This window comes from Hoplias malabaricus, chromosome X2, assembly GCF_029633855.1.
Source record: "Hoplias malabaricus isolate fHopMal1 chromosome X2, fHopMal1.hap1, whole genome shotgun sequence".
Taxonomy (NCBI): Eukaryota; Metazoa; Chordata; class Actinopteri; order Characiformes; family Erythrinidae; genus Hoplias; species Hoplias malabaricus.
This window is the reverse complement of record NC_089819.1, coordinates 56431778-56451902: the sequence shown is the minus strand read 5'-3', so window position 1 is coordinate 56451902 and position 20125 is coordinate 56431778. Positions and strand designations below refer to the sequence as shown.

The following is a 20125-nucleotide window of genomic DNA, read 5'->3' as shown; positions in this document are numbered from 1 at the left end:
TCTGAGAGGGGGCGGAGCGAGCCGTAGTCCTCTGCTCTGAGTGGAACACAACCAGCAAAACAACAGATAAACAACAGAGGCTCAGATTTCACCAAACATTAAAACTGCATTAACGAATAACCTCCGCCACAGGACTCTGACTGTGAGAGTGAAGATAACGTCCTCTCCTCTGATCCTGGAACAGCTGAGTGGGCACTTTCTCCCTGTGGCACCCCGCCTGGTCATTTATAACACCCCCCCCCCCCCCTTAGAGCTGCTGTAACACTCTAATGCTTCCTTTATTACCGTCAGCACTTGCAGCCGCAGCGTTTCCCAGACTTCGTGTGTTCTCCGTCCATTAAAGAGCTGCGCACTGGTTCAGCATCACTTTCAAGGGCATGAAAACGGAGGAGGAGCACACGGCACACGTGGCCTTCTGAGGACGTACACACGCGTGAGGGGCGCTGCATTCAGACTCAGATTCAGAGGCGAGTTTATTTATAGAGCACCTTTCAAACAAAAGCAATTCAAAGTGTTTTACACACAAAAAAAAAACAGTTAAATTCAAATCCAGAATAAAAACGTCCAATAAAACATTAACATAAAAAGAGTAAACCACACGAGTACGATCTTTACTTTAGAATCAAGTCTAATTTATAGACATTTATAGACCAAGATGGCGTCGCGATCACACCGCGAGGCTCAGCGTCTTACCAGTTTTAGTAATATTATACGTATTTACTTAGCTAGCTCCAGTTTCTTGCGCAAATAACTCTTGCGAACTACAGCTACGACAGAAGCTTGGAAATTAACATTCACTGCACAAACACCGGATTCACGCATCAGTTCGACTTCAACCAGCTTCCACCAGAGACGACCCGAACACCGGGACCAAGCGAGTCAATCTTGCCGACCGGAAGGACCCGACGCCGGCGACGCCAGCGTAAACAAAGACGGGGTAAGCGCGGTGGCTTATGTGCTAAGCTAAGGCTAAACCCACACCGGCCGGCATTACCTAGCGTTTTTCTCGCGAATGTTCAGCTGTGAGTGTCCCGTGAGTTCAGCTGTATTGTTGCTGCCGTAGTCTACGTGCCTCCTGACGCTAATGCTAACTCGGCTATGGAGTGTCTCTGTGCTTCTATCACCAAACTGCAAAATACACATCCGGACGGAGCTTTTATTGTCTCAGGAGATTTCAACCACTCTGATTTAAAATCTGGACTACCAAAATTTTCAGAATGTCTCCTGCACCACAAGGGGACGAAAAACTTTGGACAAAGTTTATACAACACCCCTCCCCCATCTTGGACTTTCCGATCATCTTTCTTTGTTCCTGCTTCCCAAATACACTCCAGTCATGCAGAGGATTAAGCCTTCAACCAGAACTGTAAAGATCTGGATGGATGGGGCTGACTCCTTCCTTCAGCAACAGTTCCAGCACACCGACTGGAGTGAGTATGCTGCCCGAGCCACCACAGGCTCACACATCCACTTGGACACCTACACTAACTCTGTCCTGAAACACATCAACAACTGTGTGGACAGAGTGACATCACAAAAGACAATAATAACATTACCTAATCAGAAGCCCTGGATGAACAGAGAGGTTCGCACTCTGCTCAAAGCCAGAGATGTTGCCTTCAGATCAGGAGACAGGGAACATACAGCTTGGCCAGAGCTAACCTGAGGAGAGGAATAGCTATAGCCAAGCTCTGCTAGAAACGCCGGATTGAGGAGCACTTTACCTCCTCTGACCATCAGCGTATGTGGCAGGGAATTCACACCCTGACTGACTATAATCCAGCCAACTCTGTTCCATCTTCCAACAGTGCTTCACTCCCTGATGAGCTGAACAACTTCTACACTCGGTTCGACCAGAGCAACAAGATATCTTCAATAAACCATCCTCCACCAGACCACAACCCACTTGTACTTTCCACTTCGGACGTCAGTCGAATGCTGAGCAGAGTGAATGCACGGAAGGCAGCTGGCCCTGATGGTGGACCTGGCCGTGTGCTAAGAGCTTGTGCTGTGGAACTCAAGGGTGTCTTCGCTCACATCTTTAAGTCTGTCATTATTGTGCCTGTGCCTAAGCATTCTACTGCTTCAGAGTTAAATGACCTTCGACCTGTAGCACTCACCCCAATAATGTCCAAGTGCTTTGAAAGACTAGTTCTTTCTTACTTGAAATCCTGCCTGCCTGCTACGCTGGACCCACACCAGTTTGCTTATCGTAGCAACAGATCCACTGAGGACGCTATCTCAACAGCACTACACACTGCACTAACCCACCTGGACTGTCAAAACTCATAGGTGAGTATGCTGTTCATCGATTTTAGTTCTGCATTCAACACAGTGATTCCGTCTATGCTGATATCCAAACTCAACCATCTGGGTATCAGCACATCACTCTGCCACTGGATTTTAGACTTCCTGTCTAACAGACCCCAATCTGTTAGATTAGGCAACCTTCATTCATCAACCATCACCTTGAACACTGGCGTTCCACAAGGTTGTGTTCTGAGCCCGATTCTGTACTCTCTCTTCACCCATGACTGTGTACCTGCCTATGGTTCCAACACCATAGTCAAATTCGCAGATGACACCACGGTGATAGGCTTGATTACAGACGATAATGAAACGGCCTACTGGGATGAAGTACAGCATCTGTCCTTGTGGTGCCACAACAATAACCTGGTACTAAACACGCTCAAAACAAAGGAGATCATCATGGACTTCAGACGGACTAGGAATCAAGCTCACGCCCCCATTTACATCAACGGAACTGCAATGGATCAGGTGTCCAGTTTCAAGTTCCTTGGTCTCCACATTTCCAATGATCTCACCTGGTCCTTGAACTCCTCCGTCCTCATCAAAAAGGCGCAGCAGCATCTCTATTTTCTTCGGAGTCTGAAGAAAGCTCACTTGTCTCCCAGGATACTGGTGAACTTTTACCGCTGTACCATCGAGAGCATACTTACCGACTGCATCTCTGTATGGTACGGCAGTTGCTGTGCTGCAGACTGCAAAGCTCTCCAGCGGGTGGTAAAAACAGCACAGCGCATCATAGGCACCGAATTCCCTACCATCGAGGACATCTACCACAAACGCTGCCTGGGCAAGAAACATCGTCAAGGACCCACCCAAATCATGGACTTTTCAGCCTTTTACCATCTGGCAGACGTTACAGGAGCCTCCGTTCCCGCACTAACAGGCTTCGTAACAGTTTTTTTCCTGAGGCTGTTATCCTGATGAACACTATTCAGACACTTTTTAAATACATCGCACAATCATTTCACTGCACCTTCTGTAAAGTTGTATTTCATTCATCCTTCAGTACATAATGCATCACCTACACAATGTTACTTTGTTTACATATTTCATATTTCTCATATTTCAGTATGTATATACGGTTACAACTTCCATAATCACAATGTCATATCACTACTGCACTTTATGTAAATTATGTAAATAATGTTATATATTGCACTTCTGATTAGATGCTAACTACATTTCATTGGCTCTGTACCTGAACTCTGTACAAAGACATTAAAGTTGAATCTAATCCATTTCCTTCTGCTCTCAGCTGTTTATTTACATTTGATTTATTTTAATAAAAATCCAAAGATTTAGAAATGTTCTGTTTCTTTTCGAGGCGGAACATGATGGAGATAATAATAATATAATAATAGTAATATTAATAATAATAAATGATGGAAATAAACAGTGTCTGTCGCAGACCGGTTACAGCACGTTTACTAACCCACAACAACGATGTTTTACAGTTATATTTAAAGTCTGATATCTCCACTTCTCCTTTGTCTTTTCACACGGAACCAGAACTAACACAGAACACAGAACCTGTTCTTTCCACAGAAATGAACCACGACTCCTTTACATCTGCACCACTCTGTTACCCCTGGCCCCACTGTGGTCTGCTGAGTCACTGCTGAGACACTGGGGCACTACGTGTTTTAGTCAGAAAGTATGGTCTAGAGAGGATATGTTACATGTGTAGCAGTGTGTTTGTGTGTGTGTGTGTCTGTATAAGTCATGCATGGAAAGTGGGACATTTGTTACAGCCTTAAATCCACCCCCATCCGAGAGCAGCATGTCTCTGACACTAGGGGGCAGCGGAACAGTAACAATCTGCAGCTCGGCTGAACGACCCTGAACGAACAGGAGCCAATCACCTCCCTTCCACACCCTTCTGCTCCAGCCTCGACCCCAGATCCTCAGCTTTTTGAAAACCACACTTTAACCTGCTCACTGCAGCCGTCAGAACCAGACCCAGACCCAGTTCAACGCAGAAAACTGTCTGAACTTTACAAAGAGTGGGCCATTATCAAGCAATAACTTCATTTCCAGTGAAGAATGGTGGAAAGTTTAGAAAAGAATGATTTAAATTTACATCCGACTTAAACACAGCTCCACAGCTGATGGGCTTTAGTCAGTTTTATTAAATACAGACTTCACACTGGCGTAGGTTTCAAATGTCGCCCCTGTATGGGTTTCTGAACACGCACACACACACACACACACACACACACACACACACATCCATAGGCTCAGTGTTTTATTTTAATTTACTCTTCATTTATTTAATAAATTCATATTTCCTTTTGAGAGTGAGAGTGAGAGAGAGAGAGTGTGAGAGGGAGTGAGTGAGTGTGAAAGTGAGAGTGAGTGTGTGTGAGAGAGTGAGTGAGTGAGAGTGAGTGAGAGAGTGTGAGTGAGTGAGAGAGAGTGAGAGAGAGAGTGAGAGAGAGAGAGTGTGAGTGAGAGAGAGAAGCTGAGCAGCAGAGTTTTGAACCATTTGGAGCTCATGGACAGAAGAAGAGTGAAGGCCGGTCAGTAAAGGGTTACAGAAGTGAACGCTGTGGGGAATAAATGTGAGAATCAGGAGCTCAGCAGTTGACTGAGAAAGGAATCAGCGGATCGTAGTTTGATCGGAGACTCCTGACACTACACACAAACTGAAACCACGATGAAAACACTGACCTCCTCTTCCCTGTGGAGCCGCACGGTTCTTAAGGTGGTTCTGTTCCTATCTGGGCCGCTGTGGACCCCCGCAGGACCCGTGTCCAACAGCAGGACTCGTCTGGTCCAGGTGTGTCACAGCTACTAACACGTGTTATAACACATTTATAAAGTACAGGGCGAGACAGTACTATTTACTTATGTTCAACACGTGTTTACAGTTAACTTCATGTTTGAGCAGCAAAGAGATCCCCAGTCCCTCCCACAGAGCAGTGCTCACTCTAACTGCACTGAGAAACCAGGCTCAGCTCGGGCTGTAAGTGCTCACAACTCCCCCGACATCTGACCCATTTAAGGTGGAGGCAGCCAGACTCACCCCATCCACACCGTCATTGCTCCAGGTGCTCCACATCCGGCCCAAACATTCACTGCTCTCTGGGACCGCTCCTTAAACCACCACAGGCACCCACACTTCCATCTCAGGTACGGCGTCCCTCGGCGTCCTCTCTCTCTGAGGACTGGGGATCGTCAGGAGGAGCTGGAGGACAGAGCGAGGGACAGAGACGCTGGGGCCTTTTTTGCACCCTCTAGACTCTGCAGATGATGTGGATTAAAAGGTACGTAACCCGATATCATGGCTGAAACGTGCCTGTGCTACTAACACACCACACCAGCTAAAAACGTACAGTTAATGACGGTAAACTTCATATGCGCCCCCTAGCCTCTGAGACGGCTTGGAAAAGTGCATCCTGAACCAAAGCATTCGAGTAGAAGATGCTTTTACTTATTTTTTCTTAGTGGGAAAATGTGATTAGAAAAGTACTGTAATGAACTGATGTGTGTACGTGTGTATACCCCAGGAAACATATGATAACTGAACCTTCGCGTGTCTATGAACTCAAAGGGATTTCATTATAAAAGCTACAGATTTGGACGTAGCTAGATGTTTTACAGTTTATTAACGTTAATAAGTGTCAGTTTGCATCGCTGTGCACTTCATTAAGGGTCTGACAACTACTCGACTACACGCCATATGCTGCGACAAAACATACACACGTCTAAAAACACACGACTAACGCTCAGAGCAGAGACACACGCGGTGTTAGTCGAGCTAAAGCTAAAGCTGGATGTCGAATGAACTCAAGGATATGAAAGTATTAGCAAGTACAAGGTGCTAAACTATTACTTGTTTTACCGATCAATTTAGAAACCCACAACTCAGCGTCACAAAGTCAGCCTTTCACCTTTGAACCTTCATCGACAACTAATTATCACCATGGCAACACCAGCGCCGTGTCCGTCTGGTGTTTTGGTCGGAAAACCACATGTTGTCAATATTTCTCTGGGGCGCCCGGCAACAACTACGTACAAATGAATACGTTACAGTAGGCGCGGTCTTTTAGTTCACTGTGTACGCTTCTGACGTGGTGTCGGGTCGAGGTACGGTGCAGGAACATCACTGTCACTGAAGCTACAAACAGTGTAGTGTATCTTCAAAGGCATAGCCAGTGTAGTGTATCTTCAAAGGCACAGACAGTGTAGTGTATCTTCAAAGGCACAGACAGTGTAGTGTATCTTCAAAGGCACAGACAGTGTAGTGTATCTTTAAAGGCACAGACAGTGTAGTGTGTCTTTAAAGGTACAGACAGTGTAGTGTGTCTTCAAAGGCACAGACAGTGTAGTGTATCTTCAAAGGCACAGACAGTGTAGTGTATCTTTAAAGGCACAGACAGTGTAGTGTATCTTTAAAGGTACAGACAGTGTAGTGTATCTTTAAAGGTACAGACAGTGTAGTGTATCTTTAAAGGTACAGACAGTGTAGTGTATCTTTAAAGGTACAGACAGTGTAGAGTATCTTTAAAGGTACAGACAGTGTAGTGTATCTTTAAAGGTACAGACAGTGTAGTGTATCTTTAAAGGCACAGACAGTGTAGTGTATCTTCAAAGGCACAGACAGTGTAGTGTGTCTTTAAAGGTACAAACAGTGTAGTGTGTCTTCAAAGGCACAGACAGTGTAGTGTGTCTTTAAAGGTACAGACAGTGTAGTGTATCTTTAAAGGTACAGACAGTGTAGTGTATCTTTAAAGGTACAGACAGTGTAGTGTATCTTTAAAGGTACAGACAGTGTAGTGTATCTTTAAAGGTACAGACAGTGTAGTGTATCTTTAAAGGTACAGACAGTGTAGTGTATCTTTAAAGGCACAGACAGTGTAGTGTATCTTCAAAGGCACAGACAGTGTAGTGTGTCTTTAAAGGTACAAACAGTGTAGTGTGTCTTCAAAGGCACAGACAGTGTAGTGTGTCTTTAAAGGTACAGACAGTGTAGTGTGTCTTCAAAGGCACAGACAGTGTAGTGTATCTTTAAAGGCACAGACAGTGTAGTGTATCTTTAAAGGTACAGACAGTGTAGTGTATCTTTAAAGGTACAGACAGTGTAGTGTGTCTTTAAAGGTACAGACAGTGTAGTGTGTCTTTAAAGGTACAGACAGTGTAGTGTGTCTTTAAAGGTACAGACAGTGTAGTGTATCTTTAAAGGTACAGACAGTGTAGTGTGTCTTTAAAGGTACAGACAGTGTAGTGTGTCTTTAAAGGTACAGCAGTGTAGTGTATCTTTAAAGGTACAGACAGTGTAGTGTATCTTTAAAGGTACAGACAGTGTAGTGTGTCTTTAAAGGTACAGACAGTGTAGTGTGTCTTTAAAGGTACAGCAGTGTAGTGTATCTTTAAAGGTACAGACAGTGTAGTGTATCTTTAAAGGTACAGACAGTGTAGTGTGTCTTTAAAGGTACAGACAGTGTAGTGTGTCTTTAAAGGTACAGACAGTGTAGTGTATCTTTAAAGGTACAGACAGTGTAGTGTATCTTTAAAGGTACAGACAGTGTAGTGTATCTTTAAAGGTACAGCAGTGGTGTTAGAGTCCAGTTGTATTCCTAAAGGTTCATTACATTCTCTTCTCCAGAAGGAGAGGGGGATCTCTGTAATCTTTCATTATACAACTGTGGAGAATAAAATACACAATAAAAGTCCTGGAGATTGAACTCAACACAACTTTCAAATCTACAAATGTAAAGGAATAAGGTACAGTTCTGTTCCCGAACTGAAACGCACCCGTGAGGGGTTCCTGAGAGAGTGCGGACTGAACTGCATCGTACCCTCGGGTTAAAGGGTGTTCCTCGGTGCTGAACGCCAGAGATCTATATCTTGATCGCGATTGATCTCCTCAGGGAAAGGGAGGAGCTGGGTCTGAACGATGGTGAAGGATCAGACAAATGCAGAAAAATGACCTGCCCCTGTCTCCTCATCCACTACAAAGGCACTGAGCCCTGGACTCAGGTCAGTAATCCCCCCCCCCCCACCCCCCATCGCTCCCAGACGCACTCTAATCACAGTTAAACCAAATGGGAAATAGAGTCAGGGAAAGGACATCCCTCCATCACCTGCAGTTATCCCTCGTAAAGACACAAGCACAGCCTCGGCTTCCTTTAGCAGACCTCACTTATTATTAACCCCTTAACTCTCACTGCCTCAGTCTGCGGTGGGGGCCCTGACCATCGAAGAACAGGGGGAAAGGGGGGAACAAAGTATGCAGAGCAACAGACAGTGGAGCTGAGAGAGGGGACAGTGAGGGGACAGTGGAGCTGAGAGAGGGGACAGTGGAGCTGAGAGAGAGGACAGTGAGGGGACAGTGGAGCTGAGAGAGGGGACAGTGAGGGGACAGTGGAGCTGAGAGAGAGGACAGTGAGGGGACAGTGGAGCTGAGAGAGAGGACAGTGAGGGGACAGTGGAGCTGAGAGAGGGGACAGTGGAGCTGAGAGAGAGGACAGTGAGGGGACAGTGGAGCTGAGAGAGGGGACAGTGAGGGGACAGTGGAGCTGAGAGAGGGGACAGTGAGGGGACAGTGGAGCTGAGAGAGGGGACAGTGAGGGGACAGTGGAGCTGAGAGAGGGGACAGTGAGGGGACAGTGGAGCTGAGAGAGGGGACAGTGAGAGGACAGTGGAGCTGAGAGAGAGGACAGTGAGGGGACAGTGGAGCTGAGAGAGAGGACAGTGAGGGGACAGCGGAGCTGAGAGAGAGGACAGTGAGGGGACAGCGGAGCTGAGAGAGGGGACAGTGAGGGGACAGTGGAGCTGAGAGAGGGGACAGTGAGGGGACAGTGGAGCTGAGAGAGGGGACAGTGGAGCTGAGAGAGGGGACAGTGAGGGGACAGTGGAGCTGAGAGAGAGGACAGTGAGGGGACAGTGGAGCTGAGAGAGAGGACAGTGAGGGGACAGTGGAGCTGAGAGAGAGGACAGTGAGGGGACAGTGGAGCTGAGAGAGAGGACAGTGAGGGGACAGTGGAGCTGAGAGAGGGGACAGTGAGGGGACAGTGGAGCTGAGAGAGAGGACAGTGAGGGGACAGTGGAGCTGAGAGAGGGGACAGTGAGGGGACAGTGGAGCTGAGAGAGGGGACAGTGAGGGGACAGTGGAGCTGAGAGAGAGGACAGTGGAGCTGAGAGAGGGGACAGTGAGGGGACAGTGGAGCTGAGAGAGGGGACAGTGGAGCTGAGAGAGGGGACAGTGAGGGGACAGTGGAGCTGAGAGAGGGGACAGTGAGGGGACAGTGGAGCTGAGAGAGGGGACAGTGAGGGGACAGTGGAGGGGCTGCTACAGTAATGTTCCTGAGCCCTCAGGAGGCACTGAGCTTCTACTGTTCAGAAATTGATCAAAACAGGTTCAGGCCACTAGCCTCTCTCTCTCTCACACACACACACACACACACACACACACACACACATCTGATATAAATGTAGATAAATATGCAAAGCTGATTCTTTGAGGGAGAGAATTGCTCCTGAACGTCACACACCACAGAATTTCCACATTTCCATCTCATTCAGAACTGATTCAGAACTCTCATGCTCTGATCATCAATACTCCAGAGTCCACTCTGTGTGCTGAAATGTGTTGGTGTGTAATAATAAAACCTACTGTTTAAAGGAGCAATCTGTAAGTTATTTATTGCACTCCATCACACAGTCAGCAGGGGGCGCTGTCAGAGGCTACAGTATCACGCTGCGTCTCAGACAGCGGCGCTCAGCCTGGATACTGTTCTGTGGGGAGGTCCAGTCCGGAGCGAGGCTCATTGTTTCAGCCTGTGATCCCGCCCACTGTCCAATCACAGTATCGTTAACACACCCTGGGTTGCCAGATATGAGACACAGTAGCAGACACAAACACACCATGCTGCAGCCATGGAAAAGAGTGAACAGAGATAAGGAGAGTTTCTACTGGAGCTGCACTCCCTGGTGTCCTTCTGAAGATCTCCCTGACGCCAGTAAAACGAGAGGAAGTGTGTTTGAAAGATGGAGATGCTCAGAGTGCAGCAGGACGACAAAATAAACACCACTTGTTTTGAACTTTTACTGCAGTTCCCATTTTAAAGCGTTGATGGCAGAACGACAGATTGCTCCTTTAACGTTCAAACACATTTTTTCCAAACTGTCAAAATAACGTGTTTTCTGTGGTCAGCTCTGGCTCTGCAGCGCCCCCCTCTGGTTCAACTCTGCTATAGGTGCTGATGACGTCATCTCTCTCCCTTTTCTCTTTCTCTCTCTCTCTCAGTGCCTCCTCCTCTTTTCCCTCTGCCTTTACTCTGTTCCCTTTCTAAATTTATCTCTTTCACTGGGACTCTCTCTCTCTCTCTCTCTTTGTTTTAGCAGCTATTCTTTAAAACGATCTGTTTATCTTGTGGTAATTTAATCGCTCCTCCTCTGGACCATCTTCTCTCTGATCTCAGAGATAAACATTTCCTCCGGGGCTCTGGAGCGCTGCCAGCAGCCTCATTAATATTCATTAGCCTGCTTCTGAGCCTCCGCCCCTTCACATGGATTATTTCTGTGATGATGTGACACTGATTGAGACTTTAAAATCACTGTCTCTAACACACACACACACACACACACGATGCCGTCTGGTGAGAACACGAGGATGTAAAACACACAGAGAAACAGACTCCGTCACAACATCACACCGGCGGCCGGTAGAAACCACAGAGGGGTAGCGTCCGGGACAAACGTGAACACACAGCTCCTCCGGGAAAACTCTGGAACATTCCTGGACCTCCGCGCAGGTCTGAAAGGGGCTACAGAGGAATCTGACATTTCATATTTTGTAAACACAACTTATTACCATATATTATTACATGTTTATTAATGACCCATACACTGTAAAAGTTACTTACTGCACCTTTAAGTAATTGTTAAAGAAGGAGTTACCACTAAAGCATTCAGAGTCCAACGCTTCAGAAATAAGACTGAAGACACACACACACACACACTCTCTCTCTATTCACCTGCTTCCTTCCTTCGTGCTGACATTTCAGAAGAGAGGGATGAGCTATGAATTATAAATGTAAGTGAATCCAGAGGACGGACGAGAGATACTTTGGGTGTGTGTCTGTGTGAGTGAGAGAGAGAGAGAGAGAGTGTATATGAATAAGAGGGAGAGAGATTCACACACACACACACACACACACACACAGCTGTGACTCTATTGCCATGTATTTTACAGTGCTGTTTAGTGTCAAGGCGAGTCACCTGTCGCTGTGAAGAGAAAACCCTGTATCTCCATTTTTCAGTCTGTTTCCTTCCACAGAATAAAGAGATATATTTGGTGCAAATAAAGGAGGATTAAAATGAACACAAACATGTCTGACACTGGCAAATGAAGAAGGAGCGGAGCTGGGAGCTGTTTAACTCCTGAACCCCAGCGTCTCTGAGACGGCAGCTGAAGGAATGTTGGATCAAACCGCGATTACTTTTAGAAAATACTGTGTGTTGCACTTTAACTGCGACTGTTTTCGTTAACCTGAGTTTCCCGCAATCTGCTGCTCCACGCGTCTCAGCGATGTGTAGGAGCTCCTCTCCACAGCCACAGCAGGGTCACTGACATCTGACAAAGCACCTCTGAGGAATCCAGCGCCGACCACCGCTTAAAATCCCTTTCTGCTTCTAGACGTCACACTCGGGAAAGGGCTTTGGGTTCGGGCGATGCAGCAGAGTCCCAGAGAGTGGCGCTAGAGGGCGTGGGTGTCTTCAGCTGATGTGACAGCTCTGGGCGGTGTGTGCTCTCCTCCGGAGTATCAGGCCCCGTCTAAAGGTATCTGCACATTTTTAAAAGGAAGGGTTCTGTCTCTGTGTGGGCTCCTGTTCACTTTTGGGAAACTCTGTGGTCAGTGTTTACAGTGTTTCTCCGCACCGTGGACATTAAGGATGTATATCTTCACCACTAATGTCGATTCGATACGCATCTCGATACACTGCCACCGATACGATATAATTGCGATACACTGAAAACCCTTGTCGATACGATGCGATACAAATCAACCCTGTTCAGGATACAATGCAATTCAAAAATGATTTGATAACGATATGACTTAATTATAAGAGGATTTGGTTTTATAAGTAATCATTCGATACAGTTAGTTGAGGTTTGAGGATGTATTAGCCTAACCCATCAGTTTTCTTAACTCAATAGCACAATTCTGCTTTACTCTCTGTAACAATCTGAGGGATGTATGCATCTGGTTGTTTTCAATGGAGTAAAACCAATACATAATATAAAAAATCCATAATTCAATACATTCAGACAGAGAATTACATTTTATTCAGTTGAATTACTCAGTTATATTCTCCGTCTATATTTATACAAAATGTATAAAACATATAAGATGAACAGTTTTCAAAAGTGCAGTATTAAAAATATGCATAGAGAAAATTATGATTTGCAACACATACTATAGTCTGCTAGACTTATCTGCTACTCCACACCATGCCGTCGTGCCGTCACCAGGTTTGTCGTGCTACTAACGTATTTTATAGCCCCACGGCATTGCTTGCAGATTGAGTGCATCTTGTTAAGTTGACCACCTCGCTTAAAAAAACCCAAAATATGGTCACACGTTTGATTTGTGTGTCTTTTTTGGTGCATTAAATATCTCTTTGTCGTTGCTAATGCTCTCGTTTCCTTCCATTTTTGTTGTGTACGTCTGCGTGCTTGAGTCCGTGCCTGAGGACACGATGGTGCATTTATGTTGCCTCAGAAAAAAAAGAAATCAATAAAAAAATACGTTGACTCAGAAAATACATTACAATAAGGAACTAATACTGCAAAACAAAACACCCGATTTAACCATGGTATTTGCCGATGCAAAAAGGCTAGAGGCGATGCACCGTAAATTCGCCCGCAAATTAAACCCGATGCAACTTGAATCTACCGGTGCAGTCGCATCGCAGACATGTGTGCCGAACCACCGATGTGAATCGGTGAATCTCCCCATCCCTAGTGGACATGTGTGTGTTGTTCGTTTAATCATTTTCAGAGAGAGAGAGAGAGAGAGAGAGAGAGAGAGAGAGAGAAACTCAATAACTATCATGAGTTTGTCTGCTGAAGGTCCCAAGTGTCTTTAGAGTTGTCTAAAAACCTCCAGGTGGTGTTTCTCTGCCGTGAGCAGAGAGAGAGAAAGCCTAGCACCGGACCCAGACACTTTGTTTTTTTATCCATTTACAGACACTGGGGCTTCGTACAACGCTTTTCCACCCAAAGAACTCTGGTTCTTGAACCGGTTCCGTTCCTGATTCTTGGAACCTTGGTTCTTTCCAGTGAAGCGGCTGTGTTTCTACAAGTTTAGAGGAGAACCGAGGATACGTCACCAGCTGGGGGCGCTGCTGTGTCTGAATACAGCTCCAGAGCCACAGATAAACTGTCCGAGTCATGACAGGGTCATTGTTTATTCTGTGTTCACCGTGGAGTCAGATGAGAGTGAGATATAACACGTAACCAGCGCAGTGCTGTGACTCTGATCAACGCCAAACACAGCCCCAGAAACACACACATGGAGAGGAAACACACTCGGAGCTTTATACACAGGGTTTTTAGATTAAAATTGTGAACTACACCTTAACATTAACCTTAAAAGCAGCACTAACACTAACCCTGACTTTCACACACCACTTCACCTCCTGCTGTGATGGTGTGTGCTGTGAGGAGGCGGAAGTGAAGGCACACAGTGAGAGTGTGTAAACAGATCAATGAATCGATTAGTGCCATGAGAAATGGATGATCAGATCTGACCCAACAGTCGCTGATATTAACTCTTCACTCTTTTCCTGAGAAACCAGGACCAGGCTTAGTTTCTATCACAACAACCTCAGTGTGTAATCAGCTCCACGCAGACAGAGTCCATCCACATCGCACACTCGCTGCCAAGCTCCCCCCTGGCCCTAACCTGCCCCTACCCTGCCCCAGGCCTGCCCTTGGACTCTGGACTGGCTGGATGCTGAGGCTGGAGGTGAAAGCTGGGTGTGGAGGCTAAATGTGGAGATCAGATGCAGAGGATGGATGTGGCGGATGAAAACAGACACCGATTTATTTTTAAACAAATTATTTTTTAAAAAGAAAAATAGCAGATAAACTTTGCTTTTTGAGCATTATTTCTTTAAGAACAAATCAAACGCTCTGTAAATGTATCAGGAGTAAACTCCATTAACACGAGAAAAAAAGGCCAAACAGGTTAAAAATGCTATGATATTTTTACAGTTTTCGGCACTGACTCTTAAAGCCACACGAAGTCCCAAAGAGTCATTTAACACACAACGATGATTTCATTTTAGAGAAAGATGAAGGCGCTGCCGTCAAATGAAACTCAGACAGAATTAACTCTGTTCTGAACATCCACCTCCCAACGCTGACCACAGAGAAGAACCCACCCCTCAACAACAGACCTCCCCTCAATAACACACCTCCCCCTCAATAACAGATCCCCCTCAGTAACAAACCACCCCCAACAACAGACAACCTCCCAACAACAAACCACCCCCCTCAACAACAGACACTCCCTCAATAACAAACCGCCCCCCAACAACAGACCCCCCCCCCAACAACAGACCCCCCCTCAATAACAAACCGCCCCCAACAACAGACCTCCCCCTCAACAGACCCCCCCAACAACAGACCCCACCTCAATAACACACCTCCTCCTCAACAACAGACCCCCCCCTCAATGACAGCCCTCCCCCCTCGACAACAGACCACCCCTCAACAACAGACCCAACCTCAATAACACACCTCCCCCTCAACAACAGACCTCCCCCCTCAACGACAGACCCACCCAACAACAGACCGCCCCCTCAATAACAGACCCCCCAACAACAGACCCTCCTTCACAGACCCCCCCCTCAATAACAAAGCACCCCCAACAACAGACCGCCCCTCAATAACAGACCGCCCCACAACAACAGATGCCCCCCCAACAACAGATGCCCCCCTCAACAACAGACACTCCCTCAATAACAAACCGCCCCCCAACAACAGACCCCACCTCAATAACACACCTCCCCCTCAACAACAGACCCCGCCTCAACAACAGACCTCCCCCCTCAACAACAGACCTCCCCCTCAATGACAGACCTCCCCCTCAATGACAGACCCCCCCAACAACAGACCGCCCCTCAACAACAGACCCAACCTCAATAACACACCTCCCCCTCAACAACAGACCTCCCCCCTCAACGACAGACCCACCCAACAACAGACCGCCCTCTCAATAACAAACCACCCCCAACAACAGACCCCCCCTCAAAAACAAACCGCCCCCCAACACCAGACCGCCCCCTCAACAACAGACCTCCCCCTCAATAACAGACCGCCCCCACCACCAGACCGCCACCTCAACAACAGACCCCCCCCTCAACAACAGACCCCCCCCCAACACCAGACCGCCACCTCAACAACAGACCCCCCCCCAACAACAGACCTCCCCCCCTCCCCCTCAACAACAGACCGCCCCCCAACACCAGACCGCCATCTCAACAACAGACCCCCCCCCTCAACAACAGACCCCCCCCAACAACAGACCTCCCCCTCAACAACAGACCCCCCCTCAAAAACAAACCGCCCCCCAACACCAGACCGCCACCTCAACAACAGACCTCCCCCTCAATAACAGACCTCCCCCTCAATAACAAACCGCCCCCCAACAACAGACCTCCCCCTCAACAACAGACCCCCCCTCAACAACAGACCTCCCCCCCAACACCAGACCGCCACCTCAACAACAGACCCCCCCCCTCAACAACAGACCCCCCCCCTCAACAACAGACCCCCCCCAACAACAGACCTCCCCCTCAACAACAGACCCCCCCTCAAAAACAAACCGCCCCCCAACACCAGACCGCCACCTCAACAACAGACCTCCCCCTCAATAACAGACCTCCCCCTCAATAACAAACCGCCCCCCAACAACAGACCTCCCCCTCAACAACAGACCCCCCCTCAACAACAGACCTCCCCCCCAACACCAGACCGCCACCTCAACAACAGACCCCCCCCTCAACAACAGACCTCCCCCTCAACAACAGACCCCCCCTCAACAACAGACCGCCCCCCAACAACAGACCTCCCACCAACAACAGACCTCCCCCTCAACAACAGACCCCCCCCTCAACAACAGACCTTCCCCCCAACAACAGACCCCCCCTCAACAACAGACCCCCCACTCAACAACAGACCCCCCCCCTCAACAACAGACCCCCCCCTCAACAACAGACCTCCCCCCCAACAACAGACCCCCCCTCAACAACAGACCTCCCCCCCAACACCAGACCGCCACCTCAACAACAGACCCCCCCCTCAACAACAGACCTCCCCCCCAACAACAGACCTCCCCCTCAACAACAGACCTCCCCCTCAACAACAGACCCCCCCTCAAAAACAAACCGCCCCCCAACACCAGACCGCCACCTCAACAACAGACCCCCCCCCAACAACAGACCTTCCCCCCAACAACAGACCCCCCCTCAACAACAGACCTTCCCCCCAACAACAGACCCCCCCTCAACAACAGACCCCCCCCTCAACAACAGACCTTCCCCCCAACAACAGACCCCCCCTCAACAACAGACCCCCCCCTCAACAACAGACCTTCCCCCCAACAACAGACCCCCCCTCAACAACAGACCCCCCCTCAAAAACAAACCGCCCCCCAACACCAGACCTCCCCCTCAACAACAGACCCCCCCTCAACAACAGACCCCCCCTCAAAAACAAACCGCCCCCCAACACCAGACCTCCCCCTCAACAACAGACCCCCCCTCAACAACAGACCCCCCCCCCAACAACAGACCTTCCCCCCAACAACAGACCCCCCCTCAACAACAGACCTTCCCCCCAACAACAGACCCCCCCTCAACAACAGACCCCCCCCTCAACAACAGACCTTCCCCCCAACAACAGACCCCCCCTCAACAACAGACCCCCCCCTCAACAACAGACCTCCCCCTCAACAACAGACCCCCCCTCAACAACAGACCCCCCCTCAACAACAGACCCGTGGTCGTCTCTCGTCAGAGTCGGATCAAACCAGAGAGAGATCAACATCAGCACCACTCACCTGCACTGACCACACTCATCTACACCAGCCCACAGCTGCAGCTCCTCAGCACAGTGACCCTCTACTACAGCACAGCACAGGAGAGCCCTCCTCACCTGAGAGAGAGAGAGAGAGAGAGAGAGAGAGAGAGAGAGAGAGAGAGAGAGAGAGAGACGGGGGGGGGGAGGGGGGTCAGACCGAGTGTGACAGAGTCAGAGAGAAACAAGAATGACAGAGGAAAAGAGAGAGAGTCAGAGAAAGAGAGAGAGTGACTGAGTCAGAGAGACAGACATAGAGAGAGAGACAGAAAGAAAGAGTGACTGAGTCAGAGAGAGCGACTGAGTCAGAGAGACAGAGAGAGAGACTGAGTCAGAGAGACAGAGAGTGAGACATGTACATGGTAAATAACTATAAAATTTAGGTTATTTTTTCCAGGCGACATTTCGCAGCGAATTCCACCTGCTTCCGTAAGGAGAACATCAAATTCCCAAAAGCACAGATCCCGTGGAGACGGAGACGGGACCGTAATGAGACACATCCACACGTCACCACAGCAGTTCAGGACCCACAGTGCGAGGGCATGTGAGTTTTAGTGTTGCGCCAACTACAGTTCTGGAGGCAGACTACCTTACTACAGTCTACCGTAACTCTGACCCTACACCACAGCACTGAGGTGGAATTCTTACGTCATTTGATTTGTGACGTCGCCCTGATCACGGACATGTCACTGGTCTTGTCCTATGCTGTTTGTGGGTGGAGCTACGTGACGTCAAAGTCACTAAATAAATGACTGGGTTTTCCCATAGGACAAATTCATAATTTTATTTCTCGGCTGGCATTGGACACGCCCCTCTCCTGGAAGAGGCCACGCCTCTCTTATATCACTAAGTGGAACGGTCTTTCTACCCCCTACGGTGCTCGCAGGGGAATTTTTGAATGCATTGTATTACTCTCTTGTGCCAAATGGATGGCACAGTACTACTTCCTCCTCCACTTCCTGTCCGCTATTCCTGGGTATGACCAGCACACTAGGGGTTATTTTCCAGTCAGGGTCTGGGACTGGCGCGCTCTCGCTGATGTAGCGGGGTGTGTAGAATGTCTTCAACAGCCAATGACGGTCTAGATCCCGCCCCCCGTCAAAAAATCTGCAGTGAGAAAGTTCTGGAGGCGAAAGCGAGACCGAGAGAAGCACAAGTGAGAAAAGGTGGAATGAAAGCGATGACGGATTCTTCCAGAACATTCCACTGAAAACAGACTCCATTCAGAAACATTCTGTTCACAAACCTGCTTTTAAACCTCTCTCAGAATCAATGACAGTTTCCTCAATCACAGAATGTCATTTACTGGTTAATGATGCTGTGGTTTGGGTCAGAACTTTAGAACCTTTTTAGACGCCGTGAGATTCACAGACATCTTTAGTGAAGAGGGCGCTGTTTCACGAGTTCAGAGACACATCTGTCCAACTGACGGCTTTAATACGGTAACATTGTTACGGGGTGTTTTACGGGGTGTATGATATACAGTGTAGACAGTGTGTGTGTGTGTGTGTGTGTGTGTGTTTACACCAGGGTTTTCTGCTCTGCTGGAAACAGCAGCTTCCATCAGCACTACAGCGCCACCCTCAGCTCAGGAGGAGAAGTACGCGGTTCTATGAATCAGCTTTAACTCATCAAACCCACTGTCAGTAAACAACCCTCAACACCTCCATCTCAAGCCCCCCCTACAGGTATTAACCAAACACTACACGCAGAAACAGCTGGGTACCGGCCCTTTAAACTGAAGAAGAGCGAACACACACACACACACACACCATTTATCAAATGCATGAATTGAGAACATCTGGAACACTCACAAGAGCCGGAGAAGATCCTTCAAACCTTGATGGAGTCAGAAGTTAAACGGAGTGAAGGGTGAAGCAGGAGAACTGAGAGAGAGAGAGAGAGAGACCAGAGAGAAAGAGAGAGAGAGTGAGACAGACAGACAGTGACAGAGAGAGAGAGAGAGGGACAGGGAAAGAGAGATAGCGAGAAAGAGAGAGAGAGACACACAGAAAGAGAGTTAGTAAATGTGCCAAAACCAAAACTTAGCTTTTCTGTCTCTGTCAGACATCTTAAATTAACTGAATGGAAATAGGAGACAGTGGACGGGAGACAGGAGGACGAAGGACACAGGAGACAACACAAACGAGAGACGAGAGAAAAGGACTGAGACAGAAGGAGCAGGTGAGAGGCGACATGTGGGGGTCCTGGATTAAAAAATCAGCTCTAAATAAATAAAGCTCAGTGTCGTGACACAGCAGTGCTGCTGGAGTTTTTAAACCCTGTGTCCACTCTCTGTCCACTCTGTGAGACACTCCTCCCTCGTTGGTCCACCTTGTAGATGTAGAGTCAGAGACAGTAGCTCATCTGTCGCTGCACAGTGTGTGTCGCTCGTCCTCTAGTCCTTCATCAGTGACACAGGACGCTGTCGGCTGGATGTTTTTGGTCGGTGGACCGTTCTCGGTCCAGACACTGAGGGGTTTAAAAACTCCAGCAGCACTGCTGTGTCTGATCCACTCTACACCAGCACAACACACACTAACACACCACCACCACGTCAGTGTCACTGCAGCGCTGAGAATGATCCACCACCACATCACACCTGCTCTGTGGGGGTCCTGAGCGCTGAGGAACAGAGGGGGGAGAGAGGGGGTGATAAAGTATGCAGAGCAACAGATGGAGTACAGTGTGTAAGTGTAGATCTACAGAGACACAGAGAGT

General features: G+C 48.2%; 2 protein-coding genes across 4 annotated transcripts in view; one reads left to right on the top strand and one right to left on the bottom strand.

Annotated features, from left to right (window-relative positions):
* LOC136677058 (protein BEAN1-like) overlaps positions 1-20125 on the bottom strand; it is a 32330-nt gene that overhangs the window by 11175 nt on the left and 1030 nt on the right. For all 3 annotated transcript variants that reach the window (XM_066654435.1, XM_066654436.1, XM_066654434.1), the window contains exons 2-3: positions 19219-19290; positions 17388-17482 (exon numbers count right to left, since the gene is read on the bottom strand). The gene's annotated coding sequence lies outside the window, so the exon portion shown is untranslated. The remainder of the gene's footprint in view (positions 1-17387; positions 17483-19218; positions 19291-20125) is intronic.
* LOC136677430 (uncharacterized) lies at positions 15417-15941 on the top strand. Its single transcript, XM_066654946.1, has one exon. It carries the CDS (start codon positions 15417-15419, stop codon positions 15939-15941), a length of 525 nt encoding a protein of 174 aa, XP_066511043.1.

Coding starts and splice junctions, on each gene's coding strand:
- LOC136677430 (XM_066654946.1), top strand. CDS start 15,417: ATGACAGACCCCCCCAACAACAGACCGCCCCTCAACAACAGACCCAAC.